This window comes from Macrotis lagotis, chromosome 5 (assembly GCF_037893015.1).
Source record: "Macrotis lagotis isolate mMagLag1 chromosome 5, bilby.v1.9.chrom.fasta, whole genome shotgun sequence".
Lineage (NCBI taxonomy): Eukaryota > Metazoa > Chordata > Mammalia > Peramelemorphia > Peramelidae > Macrotis > Macrotis lagotis.
Genome location: NC_133662.1, coordinates 162,842,907 through 162,855,297, shown reverse-complemented (window position 1 = coordinate 162,855,297; position 12,391 = coordinate 162,842,907). Strand labels below are relative to the sequence as shown.

Here is a 12,391-nt window from a genome sequence, read left to right as displayed (position 1 = left end):
GGATCAGAACTCAGATGAAAGCATTTGATTGGAAACTTTCTGTTTCTAGGGTGCTCAGGAAGAAAGATCTGGAAAGGATAAAATGTAGGAATAGGAACTGCTAAGAAACCAACAGCAATTTTCCTCTCTTTTTCTCTGCACAAGACTAAATGACTGAGTTACTGAAACAAAGTGTATGGATGACCACTGCCTCCATCCCTATCACCCTGAGAATGGAAGAAGATCCTCTCAACAGATGGTTTTCTCCTTAGGTATCAGAGAGATCAGTGGAGCAGAAATGGGAAGTGTGTTGTTTTTGACCACAGAGGAGGAACAGAAGTTCAAATCCCAGCTAGACTACTTTATGCTTGTACAACCTTGGACAAATTATTAAACATCTCCCAGACTTAGCTTCCTGGTTGTTAAAATCAAAAGATTGGACTGGATGGCCACTGAGTTCAAAAATCTACAATCCTAGAACATATTTTACATTGATATGATGTCATCAACAGCAGTACCTTTGCATATTAGAGAATCAGAAATTTTTGTTGGTGTCAATGATTTCACTCATATCCAACTCTTCATGACCCCATTTTGGAGTTTTCTTGGCAGAAACTGGAATGGGTTGCCATTTCTTTCTCTAGCTCATTTTTTAAAGTGAGGAAACTGAGGCAAACAGGATTAAGTGACTTATCAAAGTCATCCAGCTAGGAAGTATCTGAGGCTGGATTTGAACTCAAGAAGAGTCTTCTTGACTCCAGGTCTGGTAATCTATCCACTTACTTGCTTATAATTAGACCTGGGTTCAAATCTTACTTCTGCCACTTTACTTCCTATGTGACCTTAGATAATTCAGCTTATCTGACCCTTGGCTTCTTCATCTATGAAGTGGAGACTCAACTCCAAAAAACTTTTTTTTTTTACATTTTTATCTGAAGGACTTTAGGAACATCTTTGAGATCACAGGATAAGAACTGCAAGAGTCCTCAGTTTATGCCAACAAGCATTTCTTTGGTGTCTACTGTTTTCCTGGTAGAGCAATGGACCTGGTATTAGTAAGACCTGAGTTCAAATCTAGCTTTAGATACTAGCTGTGTGACCTTGGATCAGTCACTTAACCCTGTCTGCTTTAATTCCTCTTCTATAAAATAAACTGGAGAAGGAACTAGCAAATCTTTCCTGATATCTTTTCCAAGAAAACCCCAGATGAAGTCACAAAGAGTCAGACACCTGAAGAAAGACTGTATATGACTGATGGCAGACCCTGAATTAAGCTCTGGGAATACAAAGACAGACAAAAAGTAAGCTGTGTCATCAAGGAGCTCATGGTCTAATTGGGGAGACAACTTACAAATAATCATGTGTGAATAAGATATAAACAGAATAAACTGTAAAAGTAAGAGATGGAAGGCATTCATAATAAGGGACATCAGGAAAAGCTCATAGAAAGTGGGACTTTTTGCTGGGACTTGAAGCCTAGGAAGTAGAGATGAAGATTCCATGTATCAGAGACAGCTGGGGAAAATGCCTTTAGTTGGGAGACTGTGTCCTGAATGAGAAACAATGGCACCTCAGAGACGATAGCACAATGGTGGACATATAATGAACACTTACAAAATACTTGTTCAGTTATGTCTCCTCCTCTGTGACCCCAGTGAACCAACCCAGTAAGGGTTTTTTTTAGCAAAAATACTGTAGTGAGTTTGGCATTTCCTTCTATAGCTCATTTACAAATGAGGAAACTGAGGCAAATAGGATTAAGTGACTTACCTAGGGTCACACAGCTATTAAGTGTCTGAGACTGGATGTTAATTCAGAAAGATGAGGCCTAGTGCTTTTTCCACTGAGCCACTTAGCTGCCTCATAGACAAACAGAGGTTAAGAGGATTTGCCCAAAGTCACAAAACTAGTAAGTATCTGAATCTGGATTTGAACTCAGGTCTTCCTCCCTCCATGGTCTTATGCTCTATATACTGAGCCACCTGTTTGTTGATCGAAGGCTTTTCCAGATGAGGGCCAAAGAGAAGATATCAAAGGTTACCACAAAGCTCTGCTATAAGTGAGTATCTCAGTATAAATTTTAGATATACTCTCTCTGAGCGATCCTGCCCTGAGCATTCATTCCTTTCTACTTTGTGGATTCCATACCTCCTGCGGAGCCTATTTGGAAGGGCATCACTTCTCTGTCACAAGCAAATGAACCATTCTTTGTACTGAAATGAGGTCAAGTCCTTTTCTCCCCCCTTCTTTTTCTGGAATGTAACATCTCACTCCAAAATTCAAAGAAGACCCTATCTTCTGGAATCTGATACTGTTTCCTAGCAGCTGCCAATTATGCAGACTCCCAAAGTAGAGAGAAGAAAAGGAAGCATCCCTGGCATTTCGCAGCCATAGGACCACTAGAGATGACGACAGATAAGCTCCTGGGGCTGCCCTTGTCAGCTGGAGCAGATCATCTTCTGTCCTTGATTCAACTTCCAGGAGAAATATGAATAGGCAGCTTGAGGGAGCACAAAAACCTTAATAGAATGCTACTAACTGGGGCTCTTTTCTGGTCCATGAGTTCTGCACATCCTCTCTCCCTGATTTCCATCCCCCCAATTCCTTAGTTTTGCAGCTGGTTGTTCTTCTCTGGGATGGGGTGGAGGGCAAATCAGCTATTCTTCCAACTGCAGAGGGCAAATAATAACCAAGCTCATTTCTGTCCCTGCTTCCATTGCTCTTAATTCTGCTTGGCTATTAGCTACCGCTTCTCCCAGGCTGTTGTTGCAGGCTAGGAGAGCAGTGCCCTCTGGTGCACATTATTTTGAAGTGGACTCCCTTAATGGAATTTTCTGATCAGAATCCTTGTTTTCTAGTTGGAAGGGGGAAACTTGAAGATTGTTCCATACACTTTTAGGGGACTGGGAGGTAGTTACTTATCTTGACAGGTCTCATTTCTTGGGCTGGTTGGTTTTTGGTAATCAGAAGAAAAATGCTTAAATGTTTCAGTTTGAGAAGTCGGATAATTTAAAAAAACCCTATAGTATATAGTTGTTAGGTAGCAATGATTTAGAGATAAAGCAAAAGATAGCAGTAGCCTAGAGAACAGCATTAACACTAAAGTAGGTAGTGTGCTATGGTTTTTTAAAAAAAAGGTTCTGGAGTCAGAAGAGCTGAGTTCAAATTCTACCTTGAATATTTACTTTTACCTTGGTAAGGCATTTAACCTTGGTACCCACCTGTAAAAAAAAAGATGGGAGAGGTAGAATAAATGGCAATTATAAGGAGTTTTGTTAAATATTGTTTCCCAAAGCACCTTCTCAGAGGGCAAGTACTATTGAATAACTTTTTGTTTATTAAATAATATTATTATTTGCAATTATATTTAATAGCAGTGATATATTATTATACCATATATTATATAATTATATTATCTATTATTGTTGTAATTTTTATTATTTCTCTCCTTACTCAGAATCATCACAGACTGTTATCTCTTTAAGCCAACAGGCATTTATTAAACCCTTCCTTTGTACTAAGAATTGTGCAAATGCAAAAACAGTCTTGGTCTCAAAGAACTTGGGTTCCATTAAGGAAGAAAAATCATTAATATAACTAGATAAGCATGAAATCTGCAGGGCAAATTAGAGAGAATCTCAAAGAGAAGACATTGCCAAAATGAATGAAGGGGGAAAGTTTCTTGCAAAAAGAAAGTATTGAATTAAATCTTGAAGGAAGCCTAGGAAAAAGAAATGAGAAGAGAGAACATTTCAAACTTGAAGTGCAGCCAATAAAAAAGGCACAGTCAAGAGATGGAGTTCTCTATGAGCAAGAACAGTCAGAATTCACTTAGAATGAGAAATATAAGTAATCAGTTCTCTTTGTTATCTCCAGTACCTGGTGTGTGGCACAGAGGATAGAATAACTAAAATACTGGACCCAAGAAGCACCAAATTCCAAATGTCCTCCACCTGTTTGCTTCAGTTTCCTCATCTGAAAAATAGGTATGATAATAGTACCTACCTTTTCAAGGTTGTTGAAAGGATCAAATGATATAATTCCTATGAAATGCTTAGCATAGCACCTAGTACATGAAATATTATCTATTGCTCTTTAATAAATCTTTGTTGTATAAACCAATCACTTTTTGTGGAACAGATACTCGATAAACACTTGGAGGTTTTGTTTTGTCTCTTTAAGATATCCCTTGGGGCAGCTAGGTGGCATAGTGGATAAAGCACCGGCCTTGGAGTCAGGAGTACCTGGGTTCAAATCCAGTCAGACACTTAGCTGTGTGGCCTTGGGCAAGCCACTTAACCCCATTTGCCTTACAAAAAAAAAATATCCCTTCACATGTGGAGGATTAGAAAAAGAACAGCTCTAAATCTTTTGGTGCTGTTTAAGCTGTAAGCATATGCAGACTTGTTGGGGTATTTGCTCATTATACTTTGGATTTCAACAAGGATTCAGAAGTGAGTTGGTGGTAGAAGAGAGACAGGTACACAATAATAATGTTGTTCAGTTGTGGTTGTGTCCAACTCTTCATGACCTTCTAGAGTGATTTTCCATTTCCTTCTGCAGCTCATTTTACAGATAAGGAAATTGAGGCAAACAGGCCCAGGGTCATAAATGTCTGAGGCCAGATTTGAATTCAGAAAGGGTGAAGTCTTCCTGTCTCCAGGTCCATACTTTATCCATTGTGCCACCTAGTGAGTTCCTCAAGTTGTTAATGGAATTAGGATCATAGATCAAGAGTTCAAAGAGACATCAAGGCCATCTGGTATAACCTATTCTACCCCTATTTTATAGTTGAGGAACAGGGTTAGGAAGGTGTGACACCCACAGTTACATGGGAAGTATAGAGAAAACCAACTCCAGACTGCATGCCCCCATTGCCTTTCAATTTATAAACTGTGGCAGAAGGCATAAAACAGACTCTGCACTAAGACTAAGAGCATATTTTGTATCTACTTGAAGTTTTTCAGAAATTAGGAACTGCATTCTTTGAATCCTCTGGTAGGGGATCACCAAGGATGAACTAAGCTTTGAAAGTTACTGCTGATTTCTTTTTCAACACTCAATTTGGACATAATGAAGATCCAAATGAAAACTGAATGGGGGGAAAAATCTGTTCTTATAAATCAAATGAATAACCTTATTTGCATTTTTTAAAAAAATGTTCCTAGATTTTTAGCTGGAAGGGACCTTGGAGGCCATTCATCTAATCTAACCTCCTCATTTAAGATAAGGAAACTAAGTCGCAGGGAGGTTAATTGACTTGCCCAATGTTGGTTCTTCATTAATGGAGAACCTAGAGATTCTATTCTAGGGGGCAGATAGGTGGTGCTGGGACTCAAGTTGAGAATGTTCATCTTCCTGAGTTCAAATCTGGTCTAAATCTGTGTACCCCTGGGCCAATAATGTAACCCTAGTTGCCTCAGTTCCTCAACCATAAAGTGAGAAAGAATGGACAAGGAAATGGCAAACCTCTTTAGTATTTTTGCTAAAAAACAAACAAAATATAACCCAAAAGGATTCATAAGACTTGAATGTGACTGAAATGACTGAACAACATTCTGACATCAAAATGCTTTTCATTGTTCATTTACATTCTCTCATTCCCACCTCCTACCTCAACCTGTTATGTCACTTGCTTGACAATTTGTTTCCCCTAAATATGATAAATAAGAATCAAGGTAACTTGGACCCAGAGTACAATCTTTTTCCCCTTGCAAATGAGACAGAGCAGTGTGCCGCCAACATTGTGGTGAACTGATCTCTCCAGCTGTGCTTAGGGAAAGGAACTATATTCCAATAAAGGAATCTTATGATTTCACCCAAACTTCGATTTGAGAAAGAGAAGGACATTGGCAAAAGGTTTATGTGTTAGCTAAATCATCTGGGAATGTAAACAGTATTTGGGAACTAATTTGTATAATCAAGTAAAACAAATCATACTTCTAATATTGAGGTGGGGAATATCTAGCTTGCAGGCCTATACTGGTCTGGCATTGTCAAGAGGGACTTGAATAAATAACACATAATAAATAATAAAATTTTATTTTATTTATTAATATTTTGTTTTTATTTTTTATAAATAAAATTTATAATTTATATCATAATACAATTACAAAATATTTATAATTGCATCATAATATAATATATAATATAATTATAAAAATTATAACTTAATATATTACATTATACAGTTATAAATTATAAATAAAATTTATTTTTATTTTATAAATAGAATTTATTGTTAATTTATTATTTATTTATTAATAGAAAGAGGGATTTGAAATTCAATAAATCTAAGAGCTTTAGGGGTGAATTAAATGTTTGTAATGAATTATAAATATCCAAAGGGCCCTTGGAGAAAAAAAAGATTCCCCACACCTGACACACACACACAAATTACCTTGAGTTCATTTCTCCTCTTTTTGAAAGCATATATAGCATGCTTTACCCTCAATCCTCTGGAATTGTGGTTGACTACTCCATGAGTTCTAAAGTTTTTCAAAATAGTCTGATAGACTGACTTTCACTTCTGTTCCCTCTATGAACTGTGCTAATATATTTAAAATATTCTACATACTCAAATGTTCATAATCACATATTTTGTGTTGTTACATCAATATTCCAAACATTTTCACAATAAATCTAGATTAATATCTTGGTTTTCTTATTTGAATTTGTTCATTCTTTCCTCCTTCCTCAATCTGGAATATAGTCCCCCTTTAGCCATAAGAATTTGCCAAGTCATTTGGCCTCAGTTTCTCTTATAACAAACTTTTTTCCCCATGGCATTGACATAAAGAGATGTTTAAGATTCCTTTCAGATCTCTCATTCTATGACACTAACATAAGAAGAGAAAGTAAAACTTAACTGAAAACAATTATCACAAGTAGAATTTAGATGAATATGTTGTTCTGAACCCGAATCAGAGGAAAGCGTATCTTCCATAAGAAAGCATAACACTTAAAATGAGTGTTTATAAATGTATTATTTATCAAACATATCAAAAATTTTTAGAAAATTACTAGTAATACATTCTTGATTTTTCATATTCAAGCTAAAAGAAAACTCAGACATATTCAGTTGAAGAAATTTATTTACTTTTTTTCTATCAACAGAAATGACATAATTATAGACAAGTTTTGATACACAGGAAAACCCTTTCGTCCACTTTTTTTTTTTTTTTGCTAAATGAAACAGCACAATAACTTTTTACATTTTTTTTAAAACAATACACCGCTTTCTTGGGCTGAAGCAAATTGCAAGAACATATCGGTACTGGTATCTTACAGCTACTTACATTGTTTAAGAACAGCAATGGAGAAAAATAAGTTATTTAAATATTGATTTCATATACAGAAAGTGCAACATTGTTAGTTGTTATGTCACTTGCTTGACAATTTGTTTCCCCTAAATATGACAAATGAGAATCAAGGTAACTTGGACCCAGAGTACAATCTTTTTTCCCTTGCAAATGAGACAGAGCAGTGTGCCACCAACATTGTGGTGAACTGATCTCTCCAGCTGTGCTTAGGAAAAGGAACTATATTCCAATACAGGAATCTTATGATTTCACCCAAACTTCGATTCGAGAAAGAGAAGGGCATTGGCAAAAGGTTATGTGTTAGCTAAATCATCTGGGAATGTAAACAGTATTTGGGACTGGCTCCTGCCAGACAACTTTTGAAGTTAAAATTACACACAGTGGACATGTAACAAGTATCTGCCAGAGCCAGAACTCGCTCAGTAGGTTTCTTTTGTGCTTTCCAACAGTCAACAAGCTTAACTTTTGCTCAGAATTGCACCCAACAGAGAATTAATTAAAAATTTGTGATGGTTGAAACCTCCCACCTGTCAGACGAAGTGTACAGGCTGACCATTCAAACCTCAGCTGACAACCACACGCAGAAACTTCAAGGCATTTTGAGGATCAAGTTAAAAGTATAAAGCAAAAGGAGATCAAACAAAAACAAATTGTAAAACCACATGAAAGCTAGTATTGAAAACCCCACATTTCCCAGATTACTTAAATAGGAAACTGCCCCTCTCCACCACCCAACTTCTTAAAATTATAGATGGTTCCTAGATTTACTTCAAAACTCCCCTGCCTTCAAAATGTAATCATCATTTCAAAGGCAAGGTGATACAGGGTCTATCTGTCTTTGAAATGCTCAAAAGTTTCTATTTCTCTTCTTCTAGTAAATAAAACATCTATTGGGGGAAAATTCAGGACTGCAGATAAACCTTCCTTGCCTGGGGTTTGTCAAATGCAACTTATCATCTCTGATTCTGGTCTCACAGTGCTTCAAACTGTGGTACTCCTGGTGGCTTACCAAGAGCTTCCAAAGTGTGCCTTTTGTCTTATTCTTCCAATTGTTAAGAGAGGAAGAGAGCCTACTTCCCACCTCCCATCTCATCATTTATCTCTGAAATATTTTCAAATAATTTGATCACACCAGCAATCCCCAACCTCTAGGCACCCTAGTCATGATTCCATGAATGTGAAGGGAGACCCATGAATGCAAGTGTTTAATCAGTATAAAATGACATGATAATTAGGGTTTAAAAAGTTGATAGCTTTAACTGTTCTTAGGCTGTGTCTCAGCAACACCTTTACAGCAGATCTTGGAAAAGCTGAATATTACTGAGAAACAAATCATTAAAAAACAAAATAGCAACAAAAACAAAGTCCAATATAAATGGTTCCTTTGTTTTTTAAAAATTATAGTCTTGCCATTGACCAAAGCATGCCTAATTTTCCTATTAAAAAATGTCACCATAAAGATTTTCTCCTTTCCTCAAAAGAACCTGCTGGCAGTGACAGAACAGGAAAAGATACTTTGGATGTAATGAAATAATTTTTCATGGGGAATTTCATGGCTAAATGAAAGTATTTCTAACTATCAACTAAGCAAAGCCCGGTGTCCGTCCAAAGCTATCAAAACTGTGGCTGTGACATCTATTGTACAAATGAGTGCTTGTAATAAGAAGTTAAAAGATGTTATTGGAAGAAATAAAGCACAACCCTGCCTAATGGGTCAGTTCTGTGAATTCAGCATCTGCTAGAAAACAAATTAACCTGAAAAAAGATGGAACTTGTTAAAATATTTTACATCAGTTTGTGAATACAATGTAAATCCTTAACAGATATGGCTAAAAATCATTTGTCCGAATCTTCATAAATGAAACCTTCTTTGAAAACACAATAAGCATCCAGAAAAGAAAAAAGACAGCAACTTTTTTTAAATGCAACATAAACACCTTAACTCTCCACAAAAATAATCTATGTACTCATTTCTTTCTTTGAAACCTCTTCCTGAACAATTCAGTCTCTTCATGGCTTTAACAGAGATGACATATGAGTTGATAAAATAAAGTCTGGAATGGCTGTGTTCATAATAACCAAGTTGAGGCTGGAATATGATTGACACGGTAACAATATTAATAATGATTAAAATGAAAGTCAGTTACTGTATACACACACACACACACACACACACACACACACACACACACTCTCACATATACACACAAGAAAAGATTATCTCTGTAAATTGTAGACATATTTACTGAATTTGTTAGTCTAGCCATTGAAACCCAAAATGAACGCTGTGCCTAAAAATTAACCCTAAACACTGGCCATCTTACATTTAAAAAGCCAGTTTTTTAATTTGTTTGTTTTTGTCCAGAACAAATCCCAGGATGTTAGATGGCAGTCTGAGCTGAAGATTGGTTACAGGTGACTGGACACTAGTTACGATACGGTTTAAGAGCTTACATTAAGGCAAATAAAAAGCTGATGCTAGAAAGAAATTATTATAAAATGACTTGCTTTATCAAAGGGAAAAAAATCCAAAAAAATAAAAACAAGACTTCTTGTCCCTGGTGCCAGTCTTATTTAATTATTTAATTACTCACCAGTAACTGAAAACGGGTGATATTGTAAACTAACTCCAGAGTCTGTTACTTTGGCCTAGCTAAAACCTGTTTGGCAGAGCAACAGGAAGGAGAATGATGTTTGAGCTCAGCTCCCTCAAACAACTCGCATACTCTTACTCTACCCTAAAAAAGACAGATTTGCAAATTTCATCTGTGGCAGGTTTGCATGGTGGCTCCCATGAACTTCCAAAAAGAAAATCCATCTTTGCCTTTCCTTTGAGGATAAAGAGGATGGCCCTGGTTACTTGTCTTCACTAAGAAGAAAGTTTCCAGGTCTTGGGCAAGCTTTCCCTTGGCTGTGTTTGAAGCTGGTCCCAAGACTGACCCCGCCCTTCTGGAGGCCATTTGTAGAAATTGCACGGGTATTAAGCACAGTGAAAGAAAGGGTAGTGGTTTTTCAAGGGCTGCCCACTTTCATTTACATGGCTTCTGGGTTCAGGGGTGGCTTGAAGATTCTGGCTGCCGTGACGAGCTTACTTATGTGTCTCTCCTCTGTGATGCCAACATCCTGAAGGCAAGTCTGTGACAGAGAAGGTACTTGGCTCAATGTGTTGAATCCTGCTTCCGTAAGGATGTTGGTATACATGGGCAGACCAATGGAAATCAGCCAGTCAGAGACTGAGGTCACACATCCTGGGGAAAGGGGTTTCCTGCAGATTTCTGTGAGTCCTCCACTTGGGATCTAGAGAGAGAGAGAAAGAGAGGAGAATGTTGTGAATTCTTTCATTGTATATGACTTTTTCAGTGTTCTCTTTCATTGTGATTTCTTAAGTCAAACCTCGAGTTTTTCTTTGAGCCCATGTCATGTTTTTCAGCAAGCCCAGAAGGTTGGGATCATTTGCTCATGTCATATACAGTTCCTTTACTGTCATAATTTGCTGAAATTTCTACCTTTTATTACTTTGCATTTAAAAAGAAGGGGAAAAAATTTTTTGTATTAGAAGCAGAAACTAGAAATGTGATTTCATTGCTTTGGAGAATTTCTGGCAAGGAAATTTCCTCTACCAATTTAGATAAATCAATATATATATATATCTGCAACATGTGATAATAAAGGATTGATTAGGCTTTTATGAGGTTAAGTGAATTGTCCAGGATGCTACTGCCAGTAAGTGCCATGAATTAATCTAATCTAGCCTTATATACTTTATCTAAGTTTACATACATATACATACATACATAAATATATATATATATATATATATATATATATATATATATATATATATATATATATATTTCAATTGGGATGTGAATGATCTAATGGAAATGGTACTGGGAGAGAAGGTAAAGGTAAAAGATCTGGCTTTATCTCCAGCTTTATCATAAACTATCCATATGGGCAGGTCATTTTACATCCTAGAGTTTCAGCTTCTTTAACTGTAAAATAAGAATCTTAGATAACATGGTTTCTAAGGTCCTTTCCAGTTCTGACATGCTTAGATTGTGACCTTAGCAATCTTTAAAAGAAATAAGCAAGATAATTATTATTGATCTTTTTTTAATAGTTGGGGAAACTGAGGCTCAGAGAAAATTCCTTTTGATTCCCTAGGCAATTTTCTTTCTATTTAAACTTCATACTAGGCTGGCTCTAGGCAAAATTATTCATCAACAAACAAATAATTACCAAATGCTTCCACATGCAAGGGATATAGAAGATACAAAGAAATTTAAGACATTCCCTTTAAGGTAAATTATAAAGAAAGTAAAGTTCTATTTATTCAGAACCCAACCTACCATTCTGCAGCATTTTTCCACTTGAATAGCATCTCCTTCCTCTTATGTCTGCACACAGTGGATACTTAAATTGTTTTGAATTAGCTATTATTCTCTTTCTATACTCCTACCTATTAAAACCTGATTTCAGAAAGCATCTACTTTAAGTCATTAAACTAATATATATAGATGACCAATACCTTAAAATATTACTTTGCCTAGGGATTTTTCTACTTTAGCAATAGGGAAAAGCATGAAGATTTAATAAAGAGTGTAAGGGACCAGCAACTTGAGGAAATGATAAGGTTGGGTAGATGAAGGGTATATATTAGGAATGGGGATTTTCCATGAGCATGCCAACTCTTAAGACTGGTCCAGGTTGTATTTTTTATGATGGCATTTTAAAGGCAAATAGTACTCTATAAATGGCTCCAATTACAATTTGAAGGAGATGGCACTCAGGCTTCAAATGTCAAGAACAGCATAATGAATGAGTATGTCATGTTTACCTCCAGATGATGGCATCAATCATTTTAGTAGCCATTACACTGGGGAAAAGTATCTGAAATGGGATCAAAGATCAGTTATGTGTTCTGACTGCCTAGTGTCTATCCCTATTATCTTGTCTCATTATGTTCCTTGTGAATCAACAATTCTCAAATTATGGTCTTTTTGGACTCAGATTAAGTCCTTTAAACTACTCTGTGGGTGAGATCATGGGATAGGACAAAATTCCAATTATAAAAAGATGTGTATAAA

At 36.3% G+C, this 12,391-nt stretch overlaps 1 protein-coding gene across 5 annotated transcripts in view; it reads right to left on the bottom strand.

Moving 5' to 3' along the window:
• Positions 1 to 7,055: 7,055 nt before the first annotated feature.
• The window catches only part of SASH1 (SAM and SH3 domain containing 1), a 471,174-nt gene continuing 465,838 nt past the window's right edge, over positions 7,056 to 12,391 (bottom strand). For all 5 annotated transcript variants that reach the window (XM_074187791.1, XM_074187790.1, XM_074187792.1 and 2 more), the window contains one exon: positions 7,056 to 10,598. In XM_074187791.1, the coding sequence (XP_074043892.1) occupies positions 10,335 to 10,598 (264 nt within the window). In that variant the 3' untranslated portion in view covers positions 7,056 to 10,334. The remainder of the gene's footprint in view (positions 10,599 to 12,391) is intronic.